Here is an 18,666-nt window from a genome sequence, read left to right as displayed (position 1 = left end):
AGCACTGAACAAAATTGATGAAATACAGCTATTTTATGACTTACTGACTATTAATAATATTTCTTTGAGTTTGGCAGACCGTATTAAGAAGCTTAACGGGCTGCATGTGTCCCCCGGACTGTAGTTTGCCCATGCCTGGTGCAGACTTTGCACTACTGTTTACACTACCCAACAGGGAGGTTCTGGCCCGGGCAAAAATAACCCTCCATGTAAACACTCCTTAAACAGAGACGTCTTCACTGGCTGGGTCATGTGTGCCGTATGGAAGGTGGCAGAAATCCTACAGACCTCCTACATGCGGAGCTCGTTTGGGAAAGAGGCCACGAGGGCGGCCACAGCTACGACACAAAGATCTATGCAAGCCAGACCTAAAACCAGACCCACAAGGGTCTTCAGAGATTTGAAGAACACCTTCTGCTTCAGTGGGATGAGAAGAGGTTCCGCAGAAGAACAAACCAGGCTGTCAGAAAGACTGCCGCTCCCATATTGGACTCTACAGTCACAAGAGGAGATGCTCCAGCCAGAACCAGAAGCGCTGATCCAATGGTCCTATGGCACTTCGGAAGCCTACGTTAAAGGAGTTCTACCAAATGCATTTGGAGCCACAAACACTTTCCCTCTGTTGTTAGTCTCCACCTGAACATTGTTTATTCACACAATGCTGCTCTTGTGCAGCACCTGTAGGTTTCTGCCTCAGTCTCTGACTTCAGCAGCCAGTGAACACAGGAGGACTCCACCTCAGTGGCCGGGTTCAAGACTCAAGACCCAGGTCATTAGACAGGCGGTCAGCCCGAGTTGATCCTCCAGCACAGGTGACTGGTGTTTTCTGCTGAATGTTTCTCATTCACATCTTAATGTGCTGTTCTGTTTTATATTTAGTATGGCACATCAATTAAGGAAGGAGTTCAGGAGTTCCTCGTGATCTGTGTGCGCGTGTGTCCGTGTGCACACGCGTCTGTTTGACTTTCAAACTGTCAGGCACATTTTTTTGTTCAGCACTCAACATGTCAGGAGCGCAGTGTACGGGTACAATGCAGGGTCAGAAATGCAGTGTTTGCCTTTGACTTACTGCCATTCAGTTGCATTTCAACGAGTGTCAGTGGCGGAAACTCGGGATTGCGAGTGAATCACTCTGTTTGAGATGAATGACTAAACGACTTCTTGAAAATGAACAAATCCATCCTCACCCCCAACAACCACACACACAAAAACGTACACACGCACACACGCACAACATTGCAGATTTCCTGGTAATGTTGACTCTGCGACTGCAGTGTTTGTTCAACAGAGTGTAACTGAAAATGAGACACTTTCACCCTTCCATCACAGCACTGTCACTTGTTCTGACAGTTGTTGCAGTTCTCTTAATCATGCGAAGCACATAACTGAGTTGCCTTGTGTGTGAAATGCAATGTATAAACAAATATTCACTACCAGTTATAAGTTTGGACACACCTGTTTCTTCTTTGTCTTGACTTCTTTCTACACTGTAGATACACACTGAAGACATCAAATATATGACCGAGATATTTGGATTAATGGCAAAAGAAAAACTGTTAAATACCTAAATATGTTATGTTATATGTATTTTATATGAAGGGTGGCTATTCTGGATAATCTAAGATATAAAACTTGTTGAACACATATTCCATGTGTTCACTCATAGTTTTTGATGCCTTGAGTGACAAACCTACAATGTCAATAGGCATGAAAATGAATGAAAAACCATCAAATCAGAAGTATGAGTCCAAACTTTTGACTGGTGGTGTACATACATATGGTTTAAAAACAAACAAACGAGATCGCTTCTTCTGGTCAATTAGTCAGGTTGACAAACGGGTATTAAGTGAACACAACTATTGACTTGCTTTGACCCTGTGAAGCTGCTGACGACGTTGCCATGATGGGGACAACGTGACACAGCAACGGGCGTCTCACAAGCTCGACATTCCGAAGGAAAAGAGAAGGACACGTTGTTGATGAACGTCGACCAGCATGGCGGCCATGTTGTCCACGGACACGGTGTTTTGTTGTGCATCTCTTCCCGGATACTGCTCGACGTCAGGTGAATGGGGGTGAGTGTAAAACATCGATTGAGTCGCCAACACAACAAGTGACGTTCCGTCACGGCGACAGACAGCCCACCGTGACGTCAATTTTAACGCAGCATCGCGGCTGGACATAAACGGGTTAAATTTGTTCCCCCCCCTTCCCCCTCCTACCCCCCATATTACCCCATAGTATTATTATTTTTTTCTCTAGCATGTCGAGGGTGTGTGCGGCCGACCAACCGGGCTGCAGCAGCGGCTTCCTGCGTCATCAGCCGAGGGCGGCGGTCCTCTGCCGCCTCTTATAAGGGCACCGGTGGCTCTCTGCTTCTCATGTTGAAGGTCTGACCGACTGACTGACTGCGATCACCGAGCTCCGAGACAACACGACGACGACGACGACTTGAAGCTTTTCCCCTCATTCCTGGCTTAAGAAAATACAACTTCTACGTTTCAAAAAGTTCCGAGTTTTTTTATTTTTTGCTGACGCCTCTCCGCCTCTCTTTGGGATTTTCGATTTTCTTTTTTTTTTTTTTTTTTAATTATTATTCTTGCGCGAAAAGTTGCCCTCTGATTTTAAAAGAAGTTCACCATCCTGTAAAATGTTTCCAGAAGCCAATAAAGGGTAAGTTCTGTTTTGTTTCTTGTTTTTCCTGTTTGTTTTTTTTTGGAAGTTACACTTTTTGATAAAGTCTAGTTTCCCGAGTTGTAGTGTGTGTGTGTGTGTGTGTGTGTGTGTGTGTGTGTGTGTGTGTGTGTGTGTGTGTGTGTGCATATATATATGTTAAAAAAAATATATATATATGTATATATATATATATATATATATATATATATATATATATATATATATATATATATATATTCAAAAAAAAAAAAATATATATATATATATATATTCAAAAAAATATATACATATATATATATATATATATATATATATATATATATATATATATATATATATATATATATATATATATCCCCCGCGACCTACCATAATACACATAATTAGTAATGTTACATAACATCTTACAGCATGTGATTTGTCAATCCGGTGCTCCTCTGCTGAAAATCCCTGCAGTCTGTCTAAAAGTCAACTTCAAGTGAAGAGGCTGTGTCGTTTAATCTCTCGTGCAACGTTCCGAGATCCAAGAGAAGCCTGCAGGAATGTGTGTCTTTCATGTCACATGAATTTCCTCTTTAGCAGCAGATTCTCGGCCAGCAACCTCATGTCATTGCCGTGCCAGTTAATTAAAGAAGCGGAGAGGAGGGACAAAAGCCGTGGTATTTGTGGAAGTGCGACTGCTTAGGGAGACTGGTCGCTGGGCCGAGCCGAGTCCTCTTCACGCAGGCCCCCAGGAACAGGCAGCACCTGTATGGCGCTTGATGTTCTTTATCGATCCAGTGTTATTTGCAGTGGTAATATTTACCTCTTGCCCTCTTTTTTTTCTTTTTTTTTTATGTCATCCAGATACAGCTATGAGGACTGCAAGGCCACTGCTGATTGGCTCATGGCCCAGACGGACATCCACCCCTTGGTGGGCATAGTGTGTGGCTCAGGGCTGGGAGGGCTGGCTGACCTCCTGAAGGACCCGGTGGCTTTCAACTACAAGGACATCCCCAACTTCCCACAGAGCACTGGTGAGTGGGACCTGCCACTGTGCTCTTGTTAAAGGCCCAGTGTGTAAAGTTTGCTTTGATTTATGATTTTTATATTGGTAAACGGTTAACAGGCTGCCTAAAAACACATGAATAAAAGTTTACACTCGCAGTTCGATAGAAGTCATTTGGTTTTCCTACCCTTAGAACGCTCCTCATGAGCAAACTACGGCCCGGGGGCCATACGTGGCCCGTTAAGCTTTTTAATCAGACCCACCAAACTTGAAGTATTTATATTAATAGTCAGTCAGTCATAAAATAGCTGTATTTCATCCATTTCTTGCTGCGTCCTAAGAGTCATTTCAATAAAGAGCTAAACACCCTGGTGGGTGGGGCTTCAATGTTGTAACTTTGCTTTTTGTTCATTTTCAATTGACAATAAGGCAACATGTTTTCTACACATCCTATGATATATTTTGGTGGCCGACCAAAACACTCCCTCCACCTCCACCTCCACCTCCACCTCCACCTCCACCTGCTCCTGCTCTTACCCCTCTGGCAAATTTTACAACCCATTGTGGCCCCACCAGTCAAAAAGTTTCTCCAACTCCTGGTCTTGCTCCTAATCAGCTGCTATCTTGTGCCACCATTGTTTAATGAAGCCCACCTGACAGCGAACTAAGGGTGAATTCCAATTCCTCCCTTAATCCTCGATCTCAACCCTCAATCTCAAGAATGCGCGCTCCCGCGAGGTGCAAGTGCTGTCCCGATTCTCAGATGGTCCAGTTGAGGGAGGAGTTTCAGGGCTGTATCGCCCTCAATATGGAGATTCTCCGGCACCACCCTTGGCAGTCAGGGCTACCCAGAAGGCATTGCGTATTTTCGGCAAGACATCGTCGAAAAAAGCGAGCTACAAATGGAAGTATTTTCTTAGTTAATAAAGATATAAATATTACGAAACCATTTTATTGTCTTAGTTTAAGACTTTTTTTTTATGGATCATTGACATCGTTGTTGCGTAACATTTTTCTTTTTTTTTTTTTACTTTACGATGTTTGTCAGCCGGACCGGCGGTCCCGGCTTCACGTTACTTGTATACCTCGTTGTGTAGCGACGGAGGACTTCTTCTTTTTAGTCGTCTTCTTCTTCTTCTTCTTCTTCTCCTCCTTCTTCGTCGTCGTCTTCTTGACAGACTGGACGTAGCTTTGGCGTAAGGCCACCCCCCACAGTCTGAAGACGTAACTGCACTTAAGGCGTGTCCCATTTCTAAGCCACAAGATACCCTTACACTTATTATTGAGGGCCAAAGATTGAGGAGTTAAGGGAGGAATTGGAATTGGCCCTAAGTCTGAAAACTCGCTCTCAGACGGACTTCCTTCAAAAATGTTGCCCACTGGAACTTTTAAGCTGCTGGTTGCAGCAGGTCTCTGTGCCAATAGACGGCCCTGGTGGTTTACGGTCTTATGGTTTATGTTTGCAGTGGTCGGACACGCAGGCCGTCTGGTGTTCGGCACCTTGAAAGGGAGGCCGTGCGTCTGCATGCAAGGGCGCTTCCACTTGTACGAGGGCTACCCCATCCAGAAGGTGCGTATTGATGGGAATCCCTTCCATCAAACGCTTCACAACAAGCCTGGAATCCGTCAAAGCTTCAATGTATACATTTCTGTTTAACTCAAAGGCTCATTGGAATTGATTGCACTGTTTCCAGATCACTCTGCCCATTCGCATCTTCAAGCTGCTCGGGGTGGAGACGGTGATGCTGACCAACGCGGCCGGCGGCCTCAACCAGGACTTCAAGGTCGGGGACATCATGATCATCAAGGACCACATCAACATGCCGGGCTTCGCTGGCATCAATCCACTGGCTGGGCCCAACGACGAGAGGTGGGCTTGGTGCCGCTAGTGTGCACTCTCAAATAATAAGCTTTGACTCAGCAGCAGTGTTTTTTCTGTCCACATTGTAGATACATATTGAAGACATCAAATATATGAGCGTTAAATATCATTGTTAAACATTGTTCAATATCTCCTAACTACACAATACCATATATGTTTAATTCATTCATATTTTTGATCCCTTAAGGGAAAACCTATGTAAATAGTCATTAAAATGAAAGAAAAATGATCAAATCTGAAGGTTGACCCAAACTTCTGACTGGCAGTGTGGAAGAAGTTGGACTGGAGTTGATTGCAAATTGATTTTGCTCTTCCAATGAGTCGCGTAGGCTATTTAGCTATTTAACAACATGTCCTCACTCGGCCTCTCCACCTCCTCCGTGTGTGCGTCTGGCAGGTTCGGGGTGCGCTTCCCCTGCATGTCTGACGCCTACGACAGAGAGCTGCAGCAGCTGGCCATGGACGTGGGACAGGAGCTGGGCTACGGGGACTTCCTGAAGGAGGGGGTCTACTGCGTGCTGGGCGGACCCTCGTTCGAGACCATCGCCGAGTGTCGTATTCTGCACAGGCTGGGCGCCGACGCCGTCGGTGAGTTGGGGTTTGGTTCGTTTTTTAGACCGTTGGAACAGCAAGAATATCGCTGTGCGACGGAAGCCGACGTCATTGTGCACATGAGGAATAAAGAAAATGTGAAAAAATAAATAAATAAATAAAAGGGAGACATGACAAAGCGGCAGTTGAATAAGTTTACACAAGAATACAAAGTTAAGGACTAAACAGTAAGCAAGTATGGAGTCAGTGTAAAGATACTAACGGTCTTCAAAACACACAACAAAGTGCCTTCGTGGCAAAGGTGCCAATGGTGCATAAGGCTACACTCCTAAATACACTGTGCGTATTTATATTAAGTATATGACTAAAGTAATCTGGGGAAAGGCCGAATGCGATGTAAAACAAACATATGAAACAAATATATACAAAGATTTCGGTCGTGCGGATTGAGATTCTGTTTCCTCCAACCTCGTCCTCATCTCCTCTCCTCCGTCCTGCAGGCATGAGCACCGCGCACGAGGTCATCATCGCGCGCCACTGCGGCATGCGCGCCTTTGCGCTCTCGCTCATCACCAACCAGGCGGTGATGGACTACGAGAGCGAGGAGAAGGCCAACCACGAGGAGGTCCTGCAGATCGGCAAGCAGCGAGCGGAGCAGCTGGAGAAGCTGGTGTCCACCATGGTGACCAGGATTGAGCACGGCAACAACTACCCCTGAGCCAGCCAGCCAGCCAGCCAGCCAGCCAGCCAGCCTGGTCTCCAGGGAGGCCTTCACACCTTGATGCTTCAGCACTAAGTGCCACTTTGACAAAGAAAATCCTACTTTGCAAGCGGTCAGACTGTTTATATTTGTAGGTCAAAAAAATATATATGATTTTTTTTCATTCTGAAAAAAAGAATTATTCTTAGATTTTGAATAGAAGGTGTACAAAATGCACACAATCTTTGTATTCTTTTGACGCCGCGGTGCCTTATTTGACACTTTTGCATTCCTCCAGTTGAGCGGCTTCAGATTCAAACGCTCGCTCCGTACTTTGTTTTAGTTTTTTTTTTGTATCGTTTTAAAGAAGCCGTGTTTGTTGTAACTTAAAATGTGATCTTCTTGTTCAAACGTCTGCAATTTAACTTAACAACGACCAAAAAACAATTTGCTGTAAGATATCCAAATATTGTGATTTTGACATGTGTACATTGGTGGTCTTAAAGACTTGTAGTCGTGTATTGCGCTTTTTTTTTTTTTTTTTAAAACATGGATGTTGTTATTAAATATTCTATTTATTACCGTATAACCATTGTGGGTTGTTGTTTTTTTTCTCACTTTCTGATTTAAAATGGCCGAGTTTCAGAATCCGTGCAATGATCATCGACCTCCAACACAAATCAAAAGCAGTCAACTGTCCCAGCTTTATTTTCCCAACGTGTACATGGAAGATTTTGCAGAGACGACAACAACAGGCAGTCGTGTAATGCATGATGAGTGGGCCAAAGGGACCCCCCCCCCCCCGAATGTTTCTGGTGTAAACACAGAGCAACGCTACACTGCAAAAACAAATGCCGGCATTGATTGTGTGGTACAAATGAACGGCACCGGCAGGTTTTCAATGCCGTGTCTTCAATTAAAAAAATTACAAAAATTTCAATTATTGAAATAATTGGCAAAGCAGATATATATTGGTTGGTATTTGAAACACTTGCAGAACTGTACATGCAGCTACTCCACATCAAAATACTGTGGAGTTGTGTTTGTTTTTTTTTGTTTTTTTTCAAAGCCACACTGTAAGTAGCATATTGATATAGTAGCAAACTAAAAGACTTGCACCCCCCGGTCGAAGAGCATCACATTTCATAAAGCATACATACAACATTTCTTTCCAATTTGTGTGTGTGATTGTTTCCCTCCACCCAAAGTAGCGGCAATCCGGACCAAAACAAATCCAACAAAGCAAACATATTCATTTTTTTTTTTTTTTTAAACCACAACCTAATCCAGATCAACCATCATGTACTTCAAAATCGTTTTCCGATGCATGCCATGCAGTAATAGTTTGAAGGAAATATACTGTATATCATCGCATTATAACACTATATTTTTTATTCATTTGACTATTGTACGATGACGCTGTCACAGAGCACACCAGCAGCGTCTCTGCACCGCTGAGCCCTGTCAAGTAAAATCTGTACAAAGTAGAAATTTGGCACGAGATATGAAAAAGAGCGGATTGGGCAACGTGACCAGACTGTGGGAGTACAGACACACACGCGATGTTCAGGTATACGCTGATGTGTCCCTGTGTTGGGTAAATCAGGACACTGCAAGGATCCCCTCATCTTGCCACACAGAGCAATGAGACTGTATTGCCTAGGAGCAGGTTGAGCAGCCAGTTGCTCTGTTGTTGTGGTGAAACCGCCGCCTCCTCCACTGTTAAAGGCCATTTCGGCAACAAGGAAAAACAAAACAAAGCTGGCTACCAAGCAGGGTTTCCACATCGGTGCCTCTACAACAAAGAGTTCTGTTGGGTGGTACATTTTATTCATTGCACCTGCACGTATAAGCAATTTCTTGTCGTTACAGCCGCTGTAGGTGTCATCGGTCATTTAAATCAATTGGAAGCTCATTCCACAATAACAGTAATTCCACAATGAGCTTCTGTTGTGTCTGGAAACCTTGATTTGACGTGATTTAGAGGTACAGGGACAACAAGAGCCTCTGCTGTTATTGTTGTTATCGTTGTCGTTTCAAAGTGGCCTACCCGGTTAAATCAACGTAGCAAACCTTTCTTTTTTTTGGCTGAGTTTTGTTTGGATTCGACTGACGCTTTCGCATGAGGATGGAAAAATTTTTTTTTGTTTCAGTAAGTCCTGCATTTAAAAACGTACCGTTATTCATTCATTCATTACTTTTTATTTCAATTCATTTCAATCCAACAAATTCCAGCCCCTTCAATTCAGAGTCTGAAGGGTTGGTGACTTGGCTGGTTAGTTGGTATGTTGTTGTTTTTTAAAAGACACAACCAACTTGTGCGGCGAGGATTACATTTTTATTTGAAGGAGACTATATTGCGATTAATTTGGACTGCAAGTGCCTAAATAAAGTATGGCAGCATTAACCAATGAGCTTTATTTCAGCTCTCGGCTGTTTATCGATTGTCGACTCTCTGTCTGGCACCTGCGTGTAGCCGGTCACGTTGAGATAGGCACAGTAGCAATGGCAACAGAGTCTTTTGGCACCGCGTTTTAACATGACGAGAGCAGCGAGCTTCACAGAGGCAAGAAAGGACTGGAGCGGAAGAAAAGGCACTTCTCAAACAAGGACAAATGGGGGCGCAGAAGGAGGCAGTGCAACAGTCGGAGGGAGCATCCATCCTTCTTCAGGCAAACATGGTCAGTGTAATCCACTGTAGAGCACAGAGAGGAAAACAACCATGAGGAAATCCACAGGTAGACAGCAGACAAATGTTTATATACTGTATATATATATCTATTGGTAATGCCTGAAACGTAAAAACAAACTTTATTCGCTTTGCGAATTTTATACGCATATTTGTGTCGCGTTTGGTGTGCACAGAAAAAAAAAAAAAAAAAATCGCCGGCGAAACATTTGCATTTTGCAGCGCTTATTCGCGTCGCTTGGCCGATTGCCCAGGGTGCTAGGACCTTAAGAATCGCTGCAACTACATTGCGAGCTGACTGGCTCGTGCTGCAGCATCCGCACGACAGGCACAGGATGGCGGCAATGATGACGTCAGTCAATTTTCAATCAATATATGCAGAGTTTCATTCAATATATTCAGAGTTTCATTCAATATATTCAATTTTCATTCAATATATTCAGGGTTTCATTCAATATATTCAGGGTTCTATTCAATATATTCAATTTTCATTCAATATATTCAGGGTTTCATTCAATATATTCAGGGTTTCATTCAATATATTCAGGGTTTTATTCAATATATTCAGGGTTCTATTCAATATATTAAATTTTCATTCAATATATTCAGGGTTTCATTCAATATATTCAGGGTTCTATTCAATATATTAAATTTTCATTCAATATATTCAGGGTTTCATTCAATATATTCAGGGTTTTATTCAATATATTCAGGGTTCTATTCAATATATTCAATTTTCATTCAATATATTCAGGGTTTCATTCAATATATTCAGGGTTCTATTCAATATATTAAATTTTCATTCAATATATTCAGGGTTTCATTCAATATATTCAAGGTTCATTCAATATGTTCAGGGTTCTATTCAATATATTCAAATGAGTATATATATATATATGGCTAGTATTGAAAATCGTACCGAAAATCAATACTTTCCCAAATATCGTATCGAAGTCTGAAATCCAGTATCGTGACAACACTAATACAGACACACAAATACAGTACAAGACAAATAATAAAGACGAATAAACACATTGACTCATATACGTTGACTCACTGAGTAATGGCCAATATCCACTAATTGTAAGAATAGAAGAAGTGCTCTGATATAACAGCAGACCTCTGTGGAAGACCAGTCACACATAATAGGGCGTCGTAAATATGTGTTCATACCTGGAAGAAGTTAAGACTTATGACTTTGTCGTGGTCTGTGTCCAAGTCATTGAAGGTCTCTGCGGGGAATGCAGAGTGATTACAAACAGCTGGCGACAGGGAGAGCCATACAACACGTGCAAACAACAAGTACACACACTGTTCCTTTGAAGAGCTGAAGGGGACGATACTCACTGTACATGGTCTCCAGTCTGACCAGACACGTGACAAAGTTGTCAAAGTCAACAGTCATGTCCTCCTCCGTGTAGCGCAGGATGATCAACTGGAACAGGTTGTTGTTCAGCTTGAACCCTGGAAGCGGGAACATAGAACACAACACAGCTGACGCAACGGACTTCAGAAGGTTTTCCTTCCCCTCGCTTCCGCAGTAAACCAAGGATTACCTGCAGATTCCAGAGCCATCCTCATCTCGTAGGAGCTCATGCTGCCCGATTTATCCATGTCGAACTCCCGGAATATGTTCTGGCAATGGCGGCATGGACAATTGGAAAGGCAGAGAAATAAATGATAGAGGTGAAAAGACGAAATGGAAAGCGCTGCCACTGGCCAGACGTCAAAATAAATAGGAGGAAGACAAAGGTTGTACCGTGAGGCAGAATCAATATTTAGCCTGCGCACACCGTCTGACCCTGCCGTGTTTTAACTCACCAGGTATCGTTTAATCTTTTCCCAAAGTATATGGAATTCCGTGAGTCCCAGTTTTCCGCTGCCATCCGCCTGAAGCGCGCGGTTAAGATTTAAACAAATCGAACGATACGCCGCAATTCATGTTTTGTGTTGCGGGGAACCTTACGATTGTTTTGGGATTACCGAAACATTTGAATCTAAAAGACGATTTTCAGCCTAACAATTTTCAGCACATTCTCATATTAAACATTATATAGTTGAGGCGTTTCCAGGGGATAATATTTAGGGCTCCATTCCACCTGGTTAAGGTGAATGGTACAGCAGCTTTCCCGTCTATTAAAGGTCCAGTGTGTAATATTTGGCCTGATTTACAATTTTACACTATATGGTTAAAAGCTGAATATACTGCCCACACATACATGAATAAAAATGTATACTTGCAGTACTACAAAAGTAATTTGGTGTCATTACCCATAGAATGGTTCTTAGTTGTATTTAAGAATCTCCATAGATCAATATGGGTCTCGCTCCCAGTTAGCTGCCATCTTGCGCCATCATATTTCTAAGGAAGCCCGGTGAGGTCAATCCGGCTGTCTGACAGCGCATTTTGAATTTAGTGTGAACGCTCGTGTCCTCGAATAAACCAACAAAGAAGAAGGTGGACGAGGCCTCCTGGTTTGGGTTTACAGGCCACCGTAGTTCACTGGCAAACTTCGGAAAGGGAGGTTGAGCGTAAGAGAGTTGCAATCTAAAATGTAACCACTTGATGTCGCTGTTTCTTCTCCAAATCTGCCCATTATTACACACATGACTTTTAAACAAAGAATGGACAACACTGTAAAATCAGATTTGATAGTCAATCTTGATTGGCAGCAGTGGAAGAACACGTAAACTCCACTTTTATTTTTTGCTAATTCTTCTTTCGGCTCAAAAAGTACTGAATAAAACATTGAGGATACGTCCATGAGGTTGATCATACTGCGACAAGCTTCTTTGGTGAATCCGTCCGTCTTGAGGTCTTTATCTGTCAGCGTGGAAAAGGGAAGTTCAGTTCAATGCCCCACCCAAAAAAATACGAAATCATCTAAATCATCGAATGATCATGATTCCAACTGTCACACTAACGTTTGCTGATGATCCTGTTCAATATGGTTTGCAGTTCAGTCACACTGATCTCCATGTCCTGGTGGCACGAACACATGTCAGACAATCAAATTCAGAGTCTAGTCACGTGTATGGTCTATAAATTCTGTCCTCCCAGAAGGTCGATGCTCACCGGTCCCGCCAGCTGCCTGAAAAGACTCTTAAAACCATCATCGATTTGGCTCTCATCCAGCCGAACCTGGAAGAAAAGACAAGTTGGGTTCCCTTTATACAGTATTTTGATTTCATCATCATCGTCATCATCATCATCATCATCATCATCATCATCATCTCACAGTCCAATGTTTCAATATCTTACCTCTGGTGGAATGTTTGCCACCACATCATCATCGAGCTCCCTTGAATAAAGACAAGATTTGGAGATTGTGAGTCGGCTCTTTGCAAATGTACAGACATACGTTGAAATGTTTTGGAGTCTTGTTATACTTATTTTATATTTCTACTGTGCTTAACAGTCTGTTTAAAGTCTCCTGAAGAAGAAGAAGAAGAAGAAGAAGAAGAAGAAGAAGAAGAAGAAGAAGAAGAAGGTATCCAGGTTTGGGTGCGCAGGCCACCGTAGTTCACTGGCAAGCTCAGGAGCGCCGCAATCTATAATATAACCACTTGATTTCCTCTTCAAAATCTTCAAACATTACACACCTGCACCTTTGAAGTGTTTATAGTAGGTACTTGGTATACTTGGTATACTAAGTACTCTCAATTTTCAGTCTGTGTTCAATCAATTCCAGCTGTGCCTCTCCCTGTGATTTAGCCACTCACTCAGATTTGGCCGGTTTCTCAGAGAAAACCCTGAGGACAAAGTCGGCCTCCTTGTTGGGCTCAAAGGTGGAGGGGACGATGATATATTCCCCTGCCGGCAGCCGCAGCCGCGAGCTGACTTCCCTCAGGTTGATGAAGAGCTCCGAGCGAGCGCTGGAGGCGTGGGTGAGGAAAAAGTCACGCTTGAGGTGGACCCCAGATTTGCCGACCATCTGGGATGGAAGAAGAGAAGCTCGTCAATGCCATCTTCAATCAACCAATACTTTGTGTTTTGTTGAATTTTCTCAATTTGCATCAATAACACTGAAAAAAAAAAAAAAAAAAAACAGTGAGAAGCTCCTGAATCAGTGGGAATAAAGGAATTTCCAAAACATACCTGATCCGGCACCTGTTCAAGACAAATAGACAAAGAAAGAATAAGAAGTCAGTCACAGGACTTGGCGTAAAGGCAGAGACGGACACAGAAATAATTAAAGGAACTACATGGGACAAACACAGTGGAGGAGGCCCCCAGTGCTGCTTCTGTCCTGCTCTGAGAACCTTTAGTCAAGTCTGGAGAAAGCAAGTTCCCAGACCGACTAGTGTGTGTGAATTCAATGCTGTGATGATCTCAAAGTCTTTGCACCACAGCACAGACACAATTGAACAGGTCCAGAAACATCAGAGCCACCCCTGACCTGAACGGTGCTCTCTGTCTCTTTCCCCTCTGTCCCAGTAAGCATTCCACCAATTTTCCCCCAAGTGTTTCTTGTGTTTCGAGGACCTGCGCTCTATTTTTAGGTTTCACTGAGGAGGTCTAGCATTTTTTTGTAGCTCTGGTCATGAAATTTCCATCCTGGAAATAGACTTTGGACTGCTTAGAGTCCAACAATTTTGCTTGTATTTCGGCACATGTGACAAAGTAAAGGCTCATTCCATTCATTCTATTGAACTATTTCTATCCTGACTGCCTCCAAGTCTGCATTTTGAATCTTTGCCGACCATGTCAGTCAGAAAAAGAAAGACGTGCTGTATCAGGTCCCTGGCAAACAACGCCCTCACTGCCGCAGGGTGATTTAGGAGCAGCGCTTCAACGGAACAAGTCTGAAAAAAAGAAATGTTCTTTTTCTCCGCCGCTGACCTCGTAGACGGCGAAGCCGATGGTCTCCATGTCTTTGCCCTCTCGTCGTTTTTTCCTGCGGTCCTTCTGCATGAGGCCAACCAGGAAGCTGCACTCGGAGTTTCCAGGAGCGTCGGGATGCTGCAGCACCAGCTTGAACTGGGGGTTCAGCCAGAAGGTGGCTGGAAGAGAAAGACACAAAGGTCAAGCAGCTCCTTTATATGTATTTCTAACAGTGGGGGGCGCCGTCAGGGCCCCCCACTGTTTGAAATACTTCGAATGGGAGTCACTGGTCCACATTCTTTCCAAATCCACATCCAGTGGCCTCGTTGTTTTCCTCAATTTGTTTGAAAGATTTTTATTTTTTATTTTTTTATTTGTTTTCCAAATGGTATAAGAAGGAGAGCGTTCCTGGAGCGCCAACATGGACCAATGAACAAAATGCCCCACACTGGGATCAGAAACTGCAGAAGAATCTCTCGCAGATCATGAAGTGATTTGCGTGTACAAGCTTTGAATAATGCAACCATACAGGAGGGAGGCGGTGGCTGATATTTGTTCTCAGTTGGCTGTATGACCATTTGTTCTCCTTGCATCACTCTTTGTGTCGTGGCTTGCTGTCAGGCCCCAACCGAATTCTCTGTTTTCCCATGACGGCATCGCCACGCCACTCCCACTCTGAAGCCAATCAGCCGATCCTCACCACAATCAGCAGCGACTCACTCCACACACCATGCCAGGTCATTCAGCCCACCATCAGATGTCATTTCTCCCACACACACCTGGAAAGTTCCTGCAGCCGCCGGCCGTGCTGCCTCTCCTCCACTCCCCCTGGTAGAGGGAGGTGCTCCACTTCTTCAGCTGGCTCTTCTGCAGAGCATCGGGTGTCAGGTTGCAGATCTCCAGGCGGGTGAACTCGCGCAGGAAGTCGCTGAACGACATCCTGAGGGACAAGAATAGCACAGCAGATGTCAGAGCGGGGGGGCTAAAGAAGTGGTTTTGTTCTGCGCCGTAGTTCCTCGGGTCAAAGCTGATTTGCTGCCAGTTAAGATGTGCTGCAGGTGGGAGTAGTTAAACTCCATGTGACTCTACTGTTCTCTTTTAATTGTCTGTTGTTTTTTTTTTGTTTTTTTTATTTTGTATTTACTTTTATTGTGTTTTTATTCTTCTGTAAAGTGTGCTTGAGTGCTGTGAAAGGAACTGCTAAATAAAATGTATTATTATTATTATTATTATTATTATTATTATTATTATTATTATTATATTATAATAATAGTTTTTTTTAATTTTAATTTTAGAATGCCACATTATAGAGCCTTAAGCGTTGTATCATCAACGTGCTCTCATCTTTCCTTTGGATTATGGTTGCAACATTCTATATTCTGCTACCTGTCATTCATTCACTCTGCGATGTTGCAGGTTGCAGCGTGGCAGAGGCTGCAGTTTGAACCAGTGATGCACATCCTCAGGCTTTGGGAGGGTGTCATATAAGTGGACCTCATGTCAAAACTCCATCTTACCTGTGGCGCCTCCCACATGCCACCCTCAAGTCCAAATCATTAAGGTTGCTCAACCTATGGTTTGAAGTTTTAACCAGCAGCTGAGAACATAAATGTTTGTATCTGGCGCCATGAGATCGTTTATTTCATGTGTTTCTCAAAGTTGTGCGACATAAATTGTCCATTTCTGAAAGTGGTGCACACTCTAAATGAGAAGACTCACCAGAATTCACCATCGTCGCTGCGGTTTTGCAGGCGGCTCCTGACAGAGCGATCCACACTGTCCCATTCCCTGGAACTAGAGGCATCACACAGACAGTCAGTCAGGACTGGCTTCGCTAGTGTTGGAGGAGGTTTGCAGAGAGCTTCCTGGATTTAAACCAGAGACTTCACTCATTGCACCGGTAGAGTCCTCACAGCTGAAGAATCCAACTCAAAGCCTCATGCAGCACTAAGGCAAGTGCAACTGTCATGACCCAACTCTAGTGGGGTCTGCACTCAATTGGCGACCATTTAGCTTCAAACTAACAAACGCTATGATGCCTCTGAGTGGCGGCTCTGCCTTTGCAGGAGTGGAGGAGCAAGAGAAGAACGGTACAGCAAGAGGAGAACAGTGCAGCAAGAGGAGAACAGTAGAGCAAGAGAAGAACAGTACAGCAAGAGGAGAACAGTAAAGTAAGAGAAGAACGGTACAGCAAGAGAAGAACAGCAAGAGGAGAACAGCAAGAGGAGAACAGTACAGTAAGAGAAGAACAGTACAGTAAGAGAAGAACAGTACAGCAAGAGGAGAACAGTAAAGTAAGAGAAGAACAGTACAGTAAGAGAAGAACAGTACAGTAAGAGGAGAACAGTAAAGTAAGAGAAGAACGGTACAGCAAGAGAAGAACAGCAAGAGGAGAACAGTAGAGCAAGAGGAGAACAGTAAAGTAAGAGAAGAACAGTACAGCAAGAGAAGAACAGCAAGAGGAGAACAGCAAGAGGAGAACAGTACAGTAAGAGAAGAACAGTACAGCAAGAGGAGAACAGTAAAGTAAGAGAAGAACGGTACAGCAAGAGAAGAACAGCAAGAGGAGAACAGCAAGAGGAGAACAGTACAGTAAGAGAAGAACAGTACAGTAAGAGGAGAACAGTACAGCAAGAGGAGAACAGTAAAGTAAGAGAAGAACAGTACAGTAAGAGAAGAACAGTACAGTAAGAGGAGAACAGTAAAGTAAGAGAAGAACGGTACAGCAAGAGAAGAACAGCAAGAGGAGAACAGTAGAGCAAGAGGAGAACAGTAAAGTAAGAGAAGAACAGTACAGTAAGAGAAGAACGGTACAGCAAGAGGAGAACAGTACAGTAAGAGAAGAACAGTACAGTAAGAGGAGAACAGTACAGCAAGAGAAGAACAGTACAGCAAGAGAAGAACAGTAAAGTAAGAGGAGAACAGTAAAGTAAGAGGAGAACAGTAAAGTAAGAGAAGAACAGTAAAGTAAGAGGAGAACAGTAAAGTAAGAGGAGAACAGTAAAGTAAGAGAAGAACAGTACAGCAAGAGAAGAACAGTAAAGTAAGAGAAGAACAGTACAGCAAGAGAAGAACAGTACAGCAAGAGGAGAACAGTAAAGTAAGAGGAGAACAGTAAAGTAAGAGAAGAACAGTAAAGTAAGAGAAGAACAGTACAGCAAGAGGAGAACAGCAAGAGGAGAACAGTACAGTAAGAGAAGAACAGTAAAGTAAGAGGAGAACAGTAAAGTAAGAGGAGAACAGTAAAGTAAGAGAAGAACAGTACAGCAAGAGGAGAACAGCAAGAGGAGAACAGTACAGTAAGAGAAGAACAGTAAAGTAAGAGGAGAACAGTAAAGTAAGAGGAGAACAGTAAAGTAAGAGAAGAACAGTACAGCAAGAGGAGAACAGCAAGAGGAGAACAGTACAGTAAGAGAAGAACAGTAAAGTAAGAGGAGAACAGTAAAGTAAGAGGAGAACAGTACAGCAAGAGAAGAACAGTAAAGTAAGAGGAGAACAGTAAAGTAAGAGAAGAAGAATGGTACAGCAAGAGAAGAACAGTACAGCAAGAGGAGAAGAATGGTACAGCAAGAGAAGAACAGTACAGCAAGAGGAGAACAGTACAGCAAGAGAAGAACGGTACAGCAAGAGAAGAACGGTACAGCAAGAGGAGAACAGTACAGCAAGAGGAGAACAGTACAGCAAGAGGAGAACAGTACAGCAAGAGAAGAACAGTACAGCAAGAGAAGAACGGTACAGCAAGAGGAGAACAGTACAGCAAGAGAAGAACAGTACAGCAAGAGAAGAATGGTACAGCAAGAGAAGAATGGTACAGCAAGAGGAGAACAGTACAGCAAGAGGAGAACAGTACAGCAAGAGAAGAACGGTACAGCAAGAGGAGAACAGTACAGTAGAGCATCTGTGCAAACTGTTGAAAACTGATATGGGCTGTGAAATCGCTTGGAATGTACTTTCATAACTGCAGGGATGTTACATAATCCAACCCATTTTCCACTCTGTCTGACTCTTGCAGGCCTGAAGCCCAGGCTGCTCACCCCCCCCCGTTCACTTCCTTTCCCTTATTGGGACTTGTCGGGGAAGACGGAGGCTTGGCAGCTTCTGGAAACTGAATTTATGGGCTTTGAGCTCAAATTGAAACTCGGCCAATAATCCAGCATAACTCCACGTTTAAATGAGCAAAAACTTCTGATTGAACTCAAAATGCCAGAAGTCAAACAGTGAAACTCTAGCGCCCTCTGTCTTCGAAGGTCAAACCTTTTAGTCCTTGGTTTGTTTGAAGGATTATTTTTGTTCAGGAACCGTGTGAAATGTACGGACACATATATGGTTATTGATTATAAAGTAGGTAAACTCA

General features: G+C 43.3%; 2 protein-coding genes across 2 annotated transcripts in view; one reads left to right on the top strand and one right to left on the bottom strand.

Moving 5' to 3' along the window:
• Nucleotides 1-2,462: 2,462 nt before the first annotated feature.
• pnp5a (purine nucleoside phosphorylase 5a) lies at nt 2,463-7,646 on the top strand. The gene is made up of 6 exons (XM_076027900.1): nt 2,463-2,673; nt 3,523-3,692; nt 5,131-5,234; nt 5,359-5,534; nt 5,944-6,134; nt 6,599-7,646. The coding sequence occupies exons 1-6, from the start codon at nt 2,651-2,653 to the stop codon at nt 6,814-6,816; spliced, it is 882 nt and encodes a 293-aa protein (XP_075884015.1). The 5' UTR covers nt 2,463-2,650; the 3' UTR covers nt 6,817-7,646.
• Nucleotides 7,647-7,835: 189 nt separating this feature from the next.
• The window catches only part of capn1 (calpain 1), a 26,114-nt gene continuing 15,283 nt past the window's right edge, over nt 7,836-18,666 (bottom strand). Inside the window, exons 8-21 of the mRNA XM_076027899.1 lie at nt 16,032-16,106; nt 15,092-15,252; nt 14,331-14,491; nt 13,587-13,598; nt 13,211-13,422; nt 12,750-12,789; nt 12,564-12,629; nt 12,413-12,470; nt 12,247-12,311; nt 11,309-11,377; nt 11,044-11,122; nt 10,835-10,951; nt 10,661-10,719; nt 7,836-9,493 (exon numbers count right to left, since the gene is read on the bottom strand). Coding sequence (XP_075884014.1) covers nt 9,467-9,493; nt 10,661-10,719; nt 10,835-10,951; nt 11,044-11,122; nt 11,309-11,377; nt 12,247-12,311; nt 12,413-12,470; nt 12,564-12,629; nt 12,750-12,789; nt 13,211-13,422; nt 13,587-13,598; nt 14,331-14,491; nt 15,092-15,252; nt 16,032-16,106 — 1,201 coding nt within the window. The 3' untranslated portion in view covers nt 7,836-9,466. The remainder of the gene's footprint in view (nt 9,494-10,660; nt 10,720-10,834; nt 10,952-11,043; nt 11,123-11,308; nt 11,378-12,246; nt 12,312-12,412; nt 12,471-12,563; nt 12,630-12,749; nt 12,790-13,210; nt 13,423-13,586; nt 13,599-14,330; nt 14,492-15,091; nt 15,253-16,031; nt 16,107-18,666) is intronic.

Source organism: Nelusetta ayraudi, unplaced genomic scaffold, assembly GCF_046127955.1.
Source record: "Nelusetta ayraudi isolate G7.1 ecotype Tasmania unplaced genomic scaffold, CSIRO-AGI_Nayr_v1 ptg000022l, whole genome shotgun sequence".
In the NCBI taxonomy this organism is placed as follows: Eukaryota; Metazoa; Chordata; class Actinopteri; order Tetraodontiformes; family Monacanthidae; genus Nelusetta; species Nelusetta ayraudi.
Note: the sequence above shows the minus strand (reverse complement) of the source record. Positions and strands in the feature narration are given on the sequence as shown.